This window comes from Podarcis melisellensis, assembly GCF_964234715.1.
Source record: "Podarcis melisellensis genome assembly, chromosome: 3".
Lineage (NCBI taxonomy): Eukaryota > Metazoa > Chordata > Lepidosauria > Squamata > Lacertidae > Podarcis > Podarcis melisellensis.
Genome location: NC_138530.1, coordinates 74,082,326 through 74,098,996, shown reverse-complemented (window position 1 = coordinate 74,098,996; position 16,671 = coordinate 74,082,326). Strand labels below are relative to the sequence as shown.

General features: G+C 39.9%; 1 protein-coding gene across 4 annotated transcripts in view; it reads left to right on the top strand.

Moving 5' to 3' along the window:
- The window catches only part of GRIK2 (glutamate ionotropic receptor kainate type subunit 2), a 436,288-nt gene that overhangs the window by 334,584 nt on the left and 85,033 nt on the right, over positions 1 to 16,671 (top strand). For 3 of the 4 annotated variants that reach the window (XM_081904609.1, XM_081904608.1, XM_081904610.1), the window contains exon 14: positions 512 to 729. In XM_081904609.1, the coding sequence (XP_081760735.1) occupies positions 512 to 729 (218 nt within the window). Of the gene's footprint in view, positions 1 to 511; positions 730 to 16,671 lie in introns of those variants that run through there. The other variant, XM_081904611.1, reaches the window with a different exon arrangement.

The window sequence follows — 16,671 nt, the reverse complement described above, 5'->3', positions numbered from 1 at the left end:
TGTTACAGAAGTCAAAACATTTTATGAGCTGCCAGATTAGTGGTTCATAAATGCTTTGAAGAGCTGCTGCAAGATTTTACTGGGAGGCTCAGGACTGCTGTTTGTTTTTGGTTCTCTTTTAACAGCTTAAGTGTCTTTCTCTTTCTCGTTTTATTTTTTCATTGTCACTTGATTTAAAGCTCATTAAAAATAATAATCTGGTTATGCACTAGATCATGACCAAATATTGATTTGGACCTCCCACTGCTATATTTTTGGGTCCCATAAATGCTTGATTTGCCTAAAGCTTTTTTACCCTTCCCTTTTTGAGTGGAATTTAGTTTTATTTTCAGTTTCAGTTCTGCGTCTGTATAAGCAAAATGTATGCCTGTCACTTTATTTGTTTTTGCTCAGTGATTCCATTCTCACCCCTGTGACGAAAGCAAACAAACTCAAAAGAACTGAATTCTAACAATGAGAAACATGAATGTTTATGCACTGGATTCATCTTTCCCCCCCTGATTTTCATTAGGTTCCGAGCTCATGCCCAAAGCCCTCTCCACCAGGATAGTGGGAGGCATTTGGTGGTTTTTCACACTTATCATCATTTCCTCGTATACCGCTAATCTAGCCGCCTTTCTGACAGTGGAGCGCATGGAGTCCCCCATCGATTCAGCAGATGATTTAGCGAAACAAACAAAGATCGAATATGGAGCAGTTGAAGATGGAGCAACGATGACCTTTTTCAAGGTAGGCCCTTTGCCATTTAATTGGAGGGGGATATTACTTCCTGTGCAGTTGGTTAGCAGGTGGAGAAATTACCTTGGTCATTCAGATTATCACATTTTGGTAGGGTTAGAAAAGTATGATGTCCTATTCATGCATTAAAAAAAAATCATTGGAAAGTAAAAGGGCAGCTTTCTTACATTATACCTTATGACAGTGATAAACACTAACAAGTTCCGGCTTCTGACCTTAATTCAGAGTAAGCCCGTTTCTCTGCATAAACAAATGTATACCAACTTAACTGAGATTAAGTCTCATTTACCTTTGATATAGCCATAGGCATAGCTGCACATCATTTGTTAAGGAGAACAGAAGATGCCCATTGTCACTCTTCCTTTCCCGACTTTAATTCTTTCTTTAATTCCTAATGGCACTGCAGTATAGAAAAAAACAATTTATATTTCAGTAGAATGAACCTGTACTCTTGTATTGCTTGGAAACTGAGGGTGCGTCATTCCTTGTTCTAAAAGCTGTTAAGGCACCTCTTCCTGGAAGGCTGGACTTGTTATTTTTCTTGTGCTTGTAATGCAGTAAAATAGTATTCATGCTATCTCATTTGCTGCAGTGTACTAATGAAAGTCAAACCAGTCCAGGTGCTAAGGTCTGTCATAGGAATCTCAAAGTTTCAAAATGCAACCATGTTACTAGCAGTAGCAAATGGTGTAGTGGGCAAGTGATGCTCACCTGACCTTCAGTTGGTTGCATCACTGCTGCTTACCAACAGGTCGAGAAGGAGGGGCAGCAAGGCTGTCGACATGCAAACACAGCAGCTGAGCCAGTCAGGTGTTCCTGATAGTCACCTAACTCCTGTTGAGAACAGAAGAGTATGAAGAGAAAAGCTAATTAACATCTCCCCCCCCCCCCGTCTGAGATGAAACAATATGTTAAGGGACTCACTGCCTTGCTAGACACATGATTTCTTGTGTTGCTTTAAAAGTTAGATTCACAAATGTATAGGGAAATACTGTACCCAAGAGTTAAGAACCATATTCAGTATATAGTTGCCCCACCTCCCCGCAAAAAAACCCATTCAATTATTATTAATAATAAATTTGTATATACCGCCCTTCATCTGCAGATTCATACACACGTGCTCCATTCCAGTGAGTGACTCTGCAGAAATACTAGGAGAGGACTGGAAGCTCAAATCACTCTTGTTTCCCCATTCAACACTTCTGTGGAAGATGTGAAGTAGCTCTGAATGAGAGGGTACTCACTCCTTTGTGGGTGTTTTTGCTGATCAAGATGATGATGGGCAGGTTTGCAGTACCCTCACTGCCTCCCACTGCAGTTTGTGGCCTGAACAGTTATTCTTTCCAATTCATTTAAGTCCTTATGGTATGCACTGATAGTGGCGGTAGTTCTTTATACCTGCTTTTCTTCAATCTGCCAGCGTAATTGTGGGGGAGTGCACTGCCTGTCCAGCCACTGCCCCATCCTGTCTCTTGTACCATTGGTATGGGCAAAGAAAAGTGACCTACAAATGAGTTTGTTATTTTAAAATTTTGAGTGCCACTTGGGGTATTGTTTTTGGGGGGAAGGAGTTGTTGGAGAGTGAGAGGTTGTTGTTGCTTTTTATGCTATTTTTTGTATTTTTATTTTGTGTCTTATGATTTATGTGGAATTTTAAAAATTCAGTTGTATACTTTCTGATGTTCGTTTATTGTTTATGGCTACTTTTTTAAGTGGCCTTGAGCATGGATTTAACTTTAAAAAGGCAGCAGACAAATGAAATGATGGGTGATGAATGGATTCCTCTGATAAAGCCTTCTAAATTTAAAGCAGTCTTTAAAATAAAAGGGATGAGGGACTTGGGTGAGTTCCATTTTGGGGGACTTACGGTAAATAAAAAGAACCTGATCAAAGAAGAAAGTGAGCAGCTAAATGCTATATGAAGGTACTGAGAGTAAGAATTGATTCACTGGTACTGTTATTTATGTAAGATTTGAATGTACACATAACCTAAGATTATCTTGGCATTTAGAAAGGGAGGATTAATGCTGCAAAGATGGGCCATTGCCAGCACAGGAGCATAATGGCTGCGGCAGGTGCAGGGAGACCCACAGGAATGGACACAGGAGACTGGTATTGGGTTGAATTAGGCCACAACTTTATTGATTACAGGAAAGAGTAGATTTGGCTAAGGCACTGGGCATGTATCCATCATCAGGCAGCCCTCCTGGTACCTGTTAGGAACCTGTTGGGGTTGACCTTGTGTAGGGAAGTCGCCCCTGACATGGATTGTGTGCCATGATCCTGTACAGGCTGCCATTGGGTGAAATATGTTGGCCCATCATTCCCTTTTTGGCTCCTGGACAGAGTCACCCCTCCTGGACCCCTCCCTGTGACTAAGGATCCAGTCCAATGCCTTATCTGCCAAAGTTGTGACGGTTGCTGTAAGGCAGGTGAAAACCTGCAAGCGGGCCAGTTTGCTTGCAGGAGAAAATTCCTCCCTGGCCCTGAATACAGAGACCGCGTAAATCACAGCAAGGTCCATATGCCCCATACCCACTCCCCACTGAGCATGCCCCTAACAAATTGAGTGGGTGGGAAATCCAGTGATGAACATCCAACAGGATGGCCTGCACTTGGCCACCCCCTTAAATAGACCAGGGGTGGGCTGGGTGCAACCCCCAAGCCCCTGCCCCTGATTCGCCTTGCAGTCACTGCCCACACATACCTGAGAGGTCATTGAGGCCAAAGGTGGGTGTCGCCAGGTGACCGTCCCCTTCCCTGGCCTCACTGATAGATGGCAGCCTCCATGGACCCACCACAGCCATGACATGTGGCAAACATCATCCATCTGGAGATGGATAAGCCGTTATTCTCTTCAGTGAGCCACTAGGTGCAATTCAGATTTTTCCAGATCTCTCCAAGATGTCTCCTGTGTTTCCCTATTTTTGTGGAGATGTTATGTAAACATTAACATAGTTCTGATGGAACTATGGAACTTGGAACTTATTAATATTCAGTAGCTAAAAGTACCGTAAACAAGCCACCATGCAGGTAGTATTATAGAATTTTTTCTTCAAAAAATCTGTATGGGAAATAGAGGTAATAAGTTTGTAGGAATTAACTGTAACTAATCAATCAAAGCTGCCTTAATGGCAGGGATATTTGAAGCTGTCAAAACAAAATCTAGAGAAGTTTAAAGAATCTGGTTTTCTTAATTTTAAAATGAAACAATATGATTAAAGTCTCAGGGCACAAAGAGATTATGACACAAAGTATTTATTCAGTCTTACCAAAGAACTCTACAAGACTATTTTATTTTATGTCTGCCTGATACTAGTGGAAGACTTTGATGTTGTATTCTTTCTGATTGTCAGGCTGAACTTGAAAGCATTTTGGGGGGGAATTTTTCTGAGTAAAATATTCTAGTCCAAATGGTGTTATGCTGCTGCTTTTTCCTTTACTATATCTTCTTATTCTGCACATATTTCTTTTTCTATTTCTCTTTTCACCTCTTTGTATTTTCCTTGTTAATTTGTTCTGGTGTATCTTTGCAACCCCTGGATGGAATGCTATGCCTTCTAGCACTACAGAGTTGAATGAGAGTTATTCCTGACTATTGGGAGAACTTTCCCAAACAATTAGCTTGGGAAACATCCATCTTCAATAAGTGTGGCCGGTTATTCATGTATGACTCTGTTCTATCTTCACTATTGGAACCTTCTGTGTTCCTCTGAACACCAGTTGCTGGGGACTGCAAGTGGGGACATTGCTGTTGCACTGAGGTCCTGCTCCCAGGATGGAAATCTGGTTGGCCACTGTAAGAACAAGATGCTGGCCTAATCCAACAGGGCTTTTCTTATGATCCTATGGTGTGGCATGCCCTCAATTCCTCATGTCTCATGTTAAGGAAGTCTATCTACACCTACACTATATGTTACTCTTCTGCAACCTGGTGCCCTTCAGATATTTTGGAATACAACTTCCATCAGCCACCATGGCTGATAATACCAGCAGTCCAAATTACCTAGAGGATACCAGCCAACCTGGGGAAGTCTATTACATGTTTGTCTTTGAAGTTAGATGCTATAGTTACTAAACCTAGCACAACCTGATATAAGAAACGACAGCAGAGGGAAACAAACTAACAGTTTTGCATACTCAGAATGGCAGGTGAGCAGATTTTTGCTGGTCAAACAATGGAGCGGTAATGAATTAATTCACCCTATCTGTACACTACAACACCCCCTCCCAACTGCTTTTTTAAAAAAGAGATGTACATTAAATGCCTTCTTAGCATATTGTCCGGTTGGGTAATATGAAAAGGGCATGGGGGGGGGGGAACCTGGCAATTGGATATGCAGTTCTAGGGATTAGGCCTTGTTGTCATCTGTCTGTCTTGAGACACAATGGACTGCATCTCACAATGCTGGAGAATCACAGCGCCTGCTGAGGCCGCTAACTTGTAACTGCCGCCTCCCGCATTGTTTTCGCTGCCTTAGCAGCACTGAAGTGGCCAGGCCTGATAAGTGCAAAAGGAACTAATGTAGCCTTCCGAACTTGGAGAAACATGTCCAGTCATAAAATATTGACCTTTGAGCTTTCAGTAATGTCTTCTGTAGTTATGTTTTTTTCTATTTTATTTTCTGCCATTTTTATTAGCGTTTTAACTGGATGTGTTAGTGCTTTATGAGATTGATCAAGAGCCAGGTAATCTCTTGCCCCTGGAGATATTTAAGAGAGGATTGGGATAGTGCGCGCATTTTGATGAAAGAAAATCCTACTGTCCTGGGAACGTAACCATATGACCGATAGAATTACTGAGTCTAGGTTTAAATAGCAGTTGTGTCTATCATAATAAGATTGGTTGGCATCTGTGTGTCTTGGGATGCAGTGGAGGAGTGTGTCTTTGCGGGGTAATGTCAAACTATTGGAAGGTTATAGCACCTGCTGGGGCTGTAGAGGTTGATATAGGAGAGACATATTTTGTTGCAGCTGTGGCAGATTGAGACACCCAGTTGTGCTGCATCAAGGCACCATGGCTTTTCTTCTCTCTGTGTGCCTCCCAGTGGCCATTCCTTCTCTGGTCACTGCTATGGATGCATGACCTGTCTGTCTGTCTCCAGGCATTGCGGTCATCTGCAAGGGATTATAGTTGAGTGAAAAGTTGTAGGGAGCTATTCAATACAAAATGTTGCTGTGAAATATGGTTATGAAGCTTACTGCCTGATATTTTTTTAAAAAAAAAATGTGGAGTTTTGTGAAAATGATTCCGTATTCCATCTTGGACAATTAAGCTCTGCTTAGATGTTCATCTCCACACATGGAGTGGGGAGCATGGCTGCCTTCACTAGCCTTGCTCCCAATGCCAACCTTGCTCCCAGCACTACCATCCACACAGGTGACAGCCTCAGATCTTCCCACAAGAGAGTAATTTTCATGCTTTCAGCTGGTCATACTTACAATTCCACCATCTGATTCAGAACCTTGTATGATTGAGGTTCCTGTTCATGTGGAAGATTCTTAGCACTTTCAGCTGAACATGCAAAGTTCCCCCCTTCAGATCTTTTGCCTTCATATGCAAAGGTTTGATATGTTCCATGAACCAGTCGCGTCTCAAGCTTGGCTTTTGTTTTGCAGATCTCGGCGTGTAGACACACAACTCCTATGAAAGCTTTACTGCCTGCCTTCACCATTGTACAAATGCACTTGGTATATTTGGCAATGAAGATGAAACAGTGTCGGTAGTTCAGGTTTATTGACAATGCGCAAGTATGACAGCACTGAGTTTGATCTTGCTTCTGTGTTTATATCTATATCTCATTACAGCAAGATAAAATAACTAACTGCCAGAATTGAGCAAAACAGTAGCATATAGTGCAACATAATATAAAGACACCAGATGGTTTCTTAATGTTAAATGAAAACATGAAATCCCAGTAATAGCTATTAGAGCCAACCACTGTGAGGCACAATAGCTATCCCTGTGATTGACAGTAATTCCCACAGTAGTTTTTCTTTGTAAAAAGCTTATCAAAGTTGTCTTTGAAACATAGCCAAGATTTTGGAAGAGCTAACATTTGTTCAAGAAGAATCTAAATCAGAAATTGAAAACTTACTATTCCCATTTTATTTGGAAGCTTGAGCTGTTTGCTTTCTGAATTATCCCATCCCCATCCCCCCACACCCTACCCCAAATTCTGATGATTAAAAATACCTCAGTGTAATGCGTTATGTGTAGGGAAAAGTGGTGGGTAGACTTTTTGTCTCATCTCTCCAGTCACCTCAAACCAAGGACATAGGCGAGTGGTAGGGTTAGGGTTACCTAAATCAGTCTGATATAAAAGAAGTGGTTTGTTAAGACATCATAAACATTGAGATAAAAAGCAGTTTTTTAACCCTCCACCTCTCATAATTAGTATTTACAATGTCTGCATTGGATTTCCCTCCCATCACATAAAAGACAGACGCTGTCTCTGTTGTCTTTTAGTTACCTGTGAAAGACCTTCCTCTCCCAATAAGCCTTTTAAGTGGAGATCTTTACGCCAGCCTGAATCTGTACTGGAACACATTTTAACTGTTTTATATTTGGAATTGCTTTATACGTGGAACTCTTTTTAACCATTTTAATATTTTTTTGTTTATTTTTTAAATAATTGTTATAACCCTCACTGAAACCCACACAAAAATCTGATAAATAAGTTTTTTCAGTTCCTTCCCGCCTTTGTTTTTCAATCTTTCATTGCTAATTACAGAATTTTGAAGAACAGCTGGGAATCTGATCAGAATCTAAACTGCTCCTGGCAGTAATCCCTTTGACACTGCATGGCTGAGCTGGCATGATGGCCTGGCATATTCTAACTGCTCAGGAAACAAAGCTATCAGAATGTTTGTAGTCCATCTCTTTTGAGGAAAGGAAAAGTTGTCAATATGTCTACCCTCAGGATATCAGTAGCTTTGTGGGTTAGGCTGATTAGAACAGTGTTTCCCAACCTTGTGCCTCCAGCTGTTTTTGGACTACAATTCCCATCATCCCTTGCCACTGGTCTTGCTAGTCAGGGATGATGGGAGTTGTAGTTCAAAAACAGCTGGAGGCACAAGGTTGGGAAACACTGGATTAGAAAGATGTAGGGAAGATGGCAAGGAACCAAGAATGAAGGTGGCCGAAGTGGGGGAAGGGACAATATGAAAGGACCTCAACAGAAGCATATGTGAAGGACAAAGGAAGCTTTAGGGAAAAGATAGGAGAAACTGAAAACATGCAAGAATGGGCTAAGAACAAAGACAAAAAAGCGCTGAATTTTATATATTAGTTTGGAATAACCATGCAATACTTTTCTTGCAGGCGTCTGTTATAGTTAATTTATAGTTTTATTGGCACAGGGACATCAAAACTCATTAACTATTGAGGGAGTTTGGCTGTGTAAATTATTTAGCTGAATCATAGTCAAGGGGGGAAATGTGCAAGTTTATTTGATCAGAATGTAATCAGAAGCTTGAATGGCTTTGACAATAAATCTAAGCAGAAACATGGTACCAGAACATCCTTCCCTGTTTAACTTGCTGAGTAAGTCTTCTAGTTTGTATCATTTCACTGCTGTTTACAAGGTTGCCCCAGGACACTTACACTAATTTAACATCACACTGATGCATGCTTCTAGTAACATGCAAGGCTGCTTGCATTAGTACTGTGGCTGGACAGTTGTATTCATTGCTCTGCTCCAGAGGGTCCCCCAACCCCTTAGAATAGATTTTGGGGGTTCACAAGGGGCTGCATGTGGGTGAGAATGAAGCGGAAGTCCTGTATCAGAATCGGAAGCCTCTTCTGCTCATGCTGTGGCAGCACTGGATACAAACAAGGTGTGGAAGAGAATAAAAGTATTACTCCCAAGTTAGCTGCCTGAATGGGAAGCTGCCTGTTCTTATGAGGAAGAACATAAAGAGATACATGAGCATCATTTGCCTCCCTGTTTACCTTGTAGCTGGCAAGAGACCAAACATCTTCACAGGTAGGGAACAATTCTAAATCAGTCACATCCTGGTAGCGGATGCTGCCTACTGCTAAGTATGTATGTATGATATTGCTTCTCTTGTTTTCTGTGTCACTTATGTAATGTCTTTTCAATAGAAGTAACTGTTTGAGTTCATGTTTTAAATTGTTCCCCCCACACATCTATTTTAACTACCCTTAGGCTGCTTCTATACTGGGCATTTACCATGGAACAGCTTGTTCACTCACTTTTTATGGGGCTCCACATGGTGTAGTGATCAAAATGTCCTTTTCATATGTTTTCCCTGTTCCCTGCTGTCCTCCCCCCTTCCGGAGCTCAGAAATTAAAGAAACAAAATGCAATGGAACTGCTGTTGCAATCCCTTGGGGTGTAGATAATGCATCACACAACAACTACAGCCTATGCAACCCTATAATAGCCTATATATTGATTCATTTCATGAAATTTATACAGTACTTGATTGTACAAAAAAAAAAAAAAAAACCCCTCACAGCCATACTTTAAAACATATACAAGTTAAAATACTAAAACAGATTAAAATGGCCTCAACTTTCAAAGCCTCTGAGTAGGCTTGTCTAAACAGGAATGTTTGTTTTAGCAGGCACCAAAAAGAGTTCACTGAAGGCACCTGCCTAATATCAATAGGTAAGGGGTGCTGCCACACTACAAATGCGGAATGAGCATTATTTGTCACCTGTAGTAGAGCCAGACTGCGCTCTAGGCATGTGACCTATAGCTTGTCACTGGGAATAAAGTCTACCACTTCCTGAATGGCATTTCCTTGTGCCCATTCATGTTTCCTGCCCCCATTCCAAATTGCATCTGGGGAAGGGGACACCATAATGGGGATTATTCGAACCTTTCTTCACACAATGCTCTCAATGAAAATTCAAACTTATCCCAATGTGTGTATGTTTTCAAAATTGGCTCTTGCAGAATTTCAAATCTGTAGTACTTTGCATAGAAACTAGCATAGTGATAATAGCTGGATAATTATACCCAAACATAGATCTGTTGACCATACACTGACTAAGAGGCTTTGAGTTTGATATTGTGCATATCAGAAAGTGTGCTGTATGATTGGATATAGTTGGCCGTATTGTGTGTCTGTTTTGTGTGCTATAATAATTCCTTCATGGTGTTGGAGTGGCCTAAATACATCACTGGATGATGGGACATTAGGGTCCTGATTTAGCATCTTTTGTTTGTGCATGTGTGATGAAAATACTCTCTCTTTTTTGGTCTATTGAAACATTTTATTCTTAGCAATGCTTTCAGTTTATGCAGCCAGAGTGCACAGTGGCTGTTTGTACTTTGCTCAGAACTATTGCAACTTGCTAAATTTCCACGTACGGTAATGTTTCAAAAATAATCATGAATGTGTACTACCATGGTTGTGAAATATGATCCAGTGCAGCATGAGCCATTTTCTTGAATGAAATGTATTTTCAAGCAATCTGTCTTATATTTAATGAATTGAAATTATTCAGAGCCTTTGTCTAAGCTTTAGCCAGCTAAAGAGGTTTGAAGAGTTTCCATCTGTATTAGTAGAAATTCTGATTTTACCTTGTCAGTTCACATATGGTGTAAGAGAGATGGTGTCCAACTGCATTAGTACTACATTTGTGTTATTATATATGTTTTCATAGCCAGCACTGCCCTGAATACCACCGTGAGTTTTATAGCTTAGATAAAACATTCCTCCCCACTGTTATTCATTGACTTGAACAGAATGCTTGTCACAGACTGTTATCTCACCTTCCCAAGACATGTGTATTGTGGTCATTGTGCAAGCTGGCTTTGACATGGATATGTTTATCACCAGATTTAGAATTCTAGTACCTATCTAGGAGTACTATGAGGTAAAAATCAGACATAAAATTCTGGAACGTTCTGCTTTCATTGTGGACTTTTAATGTGGACAATTGGATTTTAAATTATTGATACTAAATATGAATAAATTTGAACTCATAAACTCATTGCACAAAGGTGTCACATTGGATGAGTACATGGACAAGTTACTTTTGGGAGAAATTGTGTTATTCACTGTGATTTAGAACAGGATGTTCATACCTCTATTTTTTAACCTTTATGGGCAGAGAGTTTGTATGTTGTTTGACTGACATCTAAGTAATGTGCTATTTTCTGCACATAATAGATTTAGATGTGAGAAGCAAGTGTTACTCTGATTCTGGCTTAACAGATTTGTAGTGCTTAAAAGTACATATTCAACAAAATAGTCTAGTAGTTGATGTTGTCTGAATTTGCATATGCTGAACATTGAACAGAGAACCGTCTTGTACATTTCTGTTTTCCATTAAAAATAACATGGTTTCCCTAGCTTGTATATATGCTGGATTTATTCAGACAAAAACTACTCACATTTGTTTCTGATACAAAAGTGCAGGTTAATGAAGATCAGTAAGTGGTAAGTAAAATGTTTGAGGCGAATATTGCAATAAATTTTTGTTTATCATGAATATTTTGTTAACTCAGACTGTTCAGAATGGATTTCCCTGCTCATAAAATATTAACAAGACAATTTAATGGCAGAAATATGCATTGCTGTTTAACAGATGGCCTGTGATTTGGTAGAGATATTCTTGGTTTTTTTTACAGGAAAGTTAAAGAGAGATGACATTCTTAAAGAAAGAAAGAAAGAAAGAAATAATCTTCTATTCCAGAATAACAGTTGCCATGTTAGAGATGAAAACTTGTGCAGTTGAAATTCCACAAGTGAATTCCCATAGATCTGCCTTCCTCCCCACTCATGCTCAAAATACAGGAATGGAATATAAGTGCATTCTTCCTACAGCTAAAGATTTTGGAGATGCTCTCCTGAGATGCGATTCAAAAATCTTTGTGGAATTATAAAAGGGGAGCATTACAAGTTTCAAATTATTTCTTGTCTAAGCTGGAAAATTACTGGCTTCTCTCTCCACTGGTGCGTCCCATACACAAAATGTCTTTTCTGTCAGCCCCTCCCCTTCCCAAACACTTTTTCCTTGCCCTTATTTCTCTCAGCAAGAGCAAAAGCAGTCTGTCCTGCCTCCTCATTGATGCCTTAGTGCATCATTGACAAGAATACACATCTGAAGGGCTATCACACTTTTCCTACTGGTGTGCAGTTGCTCGAGGTAACAGGGAGGGAAAAGGGCACCCCACATCTCCATGCACCACTCCGGCTGGTGCAGGTACCATGTCAACAGGCAGCTTGGGAAGGAATAGCAGAGTGTTCTTATCCCATCTTCTCATTGGCTTCTGCTACTAGGAAAGGGTGTTTTGGAGGTAGAGAGGGTAACAGGAAGGAGAGCTCTTTTTGACAGTTGTAGATAGTCATGGCACATTTTCTTTCCACTCTTTCTTTTTTTGAGAAAGCACTTGCTTCATTTGAGTCAGGCTAAGTCACTCATCCTAATCCAGTCCTCCTTTTCTGCAAGATTCAAATTATTAGTGTTCTATAATGTGTATAGCTCCTTGTGAAGCCTTTGCAGTTTACATATCAGAGAGAAGAGTCAGCGAAGGGTCTCTTGTTGAATCTATGGGAATCTCTCTGTGTGCGCTGCATATGAGGTGACACTCGAGTGTACTCTGGATTTTAAAAGCAAAAATATTGAATTTCCAGCCTCACCCCAAGATGGAAAACCACACTGGAACAAACAATATGCTATAGAAATAGATCTTCCAGATTCAAAGGCTAGAATAAAGCAGTAACAGGGCACCATATGTAAACAATAAATGGTGACAAAAAGATGAAGAGAATGGCCAATTGCATGAGCACAGCAAGACAATTTAGTAATTCATATTTGAAATTACTCTTTCACTCTATTGAAGTTTCTAGATGGTTATTTTAGAAAGTCATATTTAATGTTTTCACCAGCTATTGAATTTAGTGGGGTTGCTCACTTTTTAAGTTGGGTTAGGATGTTAAGAAGAATCCCCAACAACAACTGTAATTACTTTTGGAATCGTCTGCTTGTCATTCATCTAGTTCCTAAACAATATCTGTATTTAAGAATAGATTGAAGAGCTGAACATTTGATGATGTGTTGCATTGTTCCTAATAACTGATCTTCAAATAGTGTTTTGTTTGGCTATCTCACAGTTGCTTATTTCAAACTTCAGGTAATAATTTTGTTTCTTCACAATGGAGCATAGTACATTAGCAGTGCCAATCTGTACATGTCACTCAGAAGCAAGTCTCATTTAGTTCATCAAGGCTGTTGTAATATGGGCAGATCTTCACTGATCCTGTGAGGTAAGTCAGGCTGTGAGGCACTTTGGGGCTATTTACCTTTCTGGGTAGTTCTAAAACCAGTTTCTCTTTTAGACTACTTAGGTCTGAGCAGGAAAGAAATCCAGATGTATGGTACTTATATTGATTTGAAAGAGGGGGACAATATTCTAGACTCCTGTCTTTTTATATGCCACCAGAATCCAATCTGCAATTTTCACCATCTGTCCTTGAAAGCTTAGAGCTTGAAGGAACAGGCAAGATAACATGAGCAGACCAAAACCCATGGCTATGAAAAATCTAAAGGTAAAGGTAAAGGACCCCTGACAGTTAAGTCCAGTTGCTAATGACTCTGGGATTGCGGCGCTCATCTCACTTTACTGTCCGCAGACAGTTTTTCTTGCTCATGCGGCTAGCATGACTAAGCCGCTTCTGGCAAAACCAGAGCAGCTCACAGAAATGCCATTTACCTTCCTGTCGGAACAGTACCTATTTATCTACTTGGACTTTGACGTGCTTTCAAACTGCTAAGTTGGCAGGAGCTGGGACTGAGCAACAGGAGCTCACCCCGTCACGAGGATTCGAACCGCTGACCTTCCGATCGGCAAGCCCTAGGCTCAGTGGTTTAGACCACAGTGCCACCCGTGTCCCTACCAGGAAAAATCTAACCCCAAATTAATCTAACTCAAAATTACCACAACAGACTTCTTTCAATCAGCATCACAAAGCAGAAGCAAGATAGGAAGATACTTTAAAAAGAGAAAAAACATATATTCATATATCCTATAGCAGATAAAAGACAGCATTGGCTGACATGCAAAACAAGATGGGCTATCACAGGTTATTCATCAAAGGCATTCAAGGGAAGGATCAGAAACACAGAAAATCTTACTCTTTCTATCTCTGGAGATAGAGCTAGTCAGGTACAAAGGATTCACCAACTAAAGGAATCCAGCTTTCATTGGCATTGCATTCCTGAGATTTATCACTTACATAGGGGATGGGGGCATTGATACAGATGCGGGACAAAAGGAGTGAATGGGGCCAATCTATTCCTGATATTTTCTGTCAGATGGTGGAAGAGAGCGAGAGATACATGCATAGGGCTGCACTGCAAATCTTGGAAGCCTTTTTGTTAACAGTGGAAGAATGTCATCCTTAGAGCAGTGCAGTCAAAACCAGTTTACTGTTCCTTGTCTTCAGAAGTGTCTTTATGAAAAAGCATTGGTTCCAATGAATATTCCTGAGCAGTTGTACTATTTAGCTCTGTCTATTAGAAAACACACCTATTTATGCTTAACTTTGCTTCATATCTTTCCTGAGTCAGAACTATCCACATCAGTCTATTCCTTCCTTATTTCCATAGGAAACAAATTTCATTGGCAGCAATAGTAAGCCATTCTCTCTGGAAAGGAAACGTAATGCCTGCTATTTTGTTATGCCCACATAATTCAGTTTTCTTGATCATATTAAAAACAGGTATCTCATTTATCTTCCACCAGCATGGGAGATGTAGCTGTGCCAAAAGTGGGAAAGCTTGCCCCCCAAGTTTTACCAGTAATTTTTTTTAAAGTAAAAATTAAATTAAGTTAGGGTGACAGGTGCAGATTTGTAATGCATGCACCACTAATTCAATACAGTTCCCATATTTTGTTATAAGCATGTGGCAAACCTGATTTTTATGCATAGATTTGCATGAACAAACTTTACATTTCAATTCAGTTCCTCTGGCAGTCACTTTTCTCCACTTTGTAGGGATAGTCTTGTTTACCGCATTTTCATTAGGCTACGGTTACAGTTATTGCAACAGTTAATTGATTCTGACTTAGCCATAACATCTTTTTTTACAGGGATGTTTCAATAATTCAGTTTTTGTGAGTTCTGCTTTGAACTGACATGATCCATGTGTGGGCTAAATTGTGTGATTGAAACTTTGTTACCTATGCTGGCTTCTGATTGACCAGAGTGTTCTGACACCTTTCTGGGCTTCTAAAAAACCAACTTAAAATGCATATATATATATATATATATATATATATATATATATATATATATATTATATAATATATACATACACACACACTTTAGGCTTTAAACTGTATGCACACTTAAGTGGAACTTCCTTCCAAGTTCTACATCTCCCCCCCTACATCTCTAATCCGGCTATTCAAGAGCAGTAAGTTTTAGCTTATCCAACTCTACACTGAGCAGCACTCTAATACAATGGGCTGTAAAGCTGCTAGAGTAGAACAGTATTTTGTTTGTGGATCAAATATTTTATAAAGTTTTTACTCATTGATTCAGTGTAGAGCATGTCTTAAAGTCCAGTGTATGGAACTTAAAAAGAAAGTCCATGTTAACACTGAAATGAAAATGGATGAAGAGGCAGATTATTGCTGAAGTTTCTGTCCTTGAAGCTGGAAGCGGTGATGATTTTGTTATTTTCTTGGATACTTACTGATACCTTACATTGTGCTTGCTCGTGGTCCTAGGCACTGACTCACTCAGTTGGTGTGAATGGCACATAATGCTCTGGGGCTTGAGGTAAGAAGGGAATAACCACGAAACAGGCTGTCAAATAGTCACACAATACTTAAGGTCAGGTGCTACATGGAAAGGAAAGGTGTGCTAAGGGAGAAGAAAGTGGCTAAAGAATATGGGACAAAATAGGCATTGGCTGGAAAATGGACATGTGAAGGAATGGTAGACAAAGAGTTGGTAGAGGTTTTCCAAGGGAAGAACAGGAATGGTGCTACACACTTTTGATAGGAAGGGAAGGGAGATTTTAGGGGATTGGGAGTGTGGCTCAATGGAAGAGAAAGCATCGGCTTTGTCTAAAGCCTAGACACAATAGTTGTATGATCTTTGAGTATTAGCTGCATTTCATTGCTTGTATATTCCACAGCTTTATTTTTTAAAAAAGCTGATTGTGTTGCTCTTTCTTTCTTTAATAGGGAAAAATAGTGCTAGGAAATATAACAAGGCATTCCATTGCACCACATGGGAGTTTTGCTGCTGACAAACACATGTCGGAAGTGGTTGGTTTCAACTTCATTTGTAAAGTGTGCAGCTCCAGCTCTGTGCATTTCATTATAGATTTCTTTCTCACCTGAGAGTTGGAGTGATCCTTTATTTGATTAACATATATCTAATCTGCATTAAAAGCAGTCTTAATTTTGTATTAGCACAAAGGAATCAAACCCCTTATCTCTCTGCACATGCTGTTTTTTGCACTTGAGGAATGATCACATAATCATCTTGGAAATTTGCACACAGCCATTCTCTTGAAGATACAGCCCTCCTCCCCAAACTATTTTATTATGCCACCTTACCTTTTGTTTGGAAATGGAAGTGGAATGCTGTAATGGAAATTCCTCTTTGGGCACTCTGGTTCTTATCATGCCAAGTTCTAGAGACCAGTGGGGAAATAGCAGATGTGAAGGTTAGTTGGCATCGACGAATATGAGTGGAAGTCTTTCCTGTGGGGAAGAAAGTGCTTCATTTCATTTTATCTGTACTAAGAACGCTGCTTCTATCAAGCTGTCAGAAAATTAGAATATGATGGGTTTTATTACCTCAGTTCTGCCAAAGTCGTTTCAATAGTTAAAAAGTTAGAAATTCATCTGTTTGGGGAATTGTAGTAGATGATTGGAGCTTTAGGGCACTTTAAACTGGAATAGCGCAACTCCTTTTATTGCCAATAGAGTT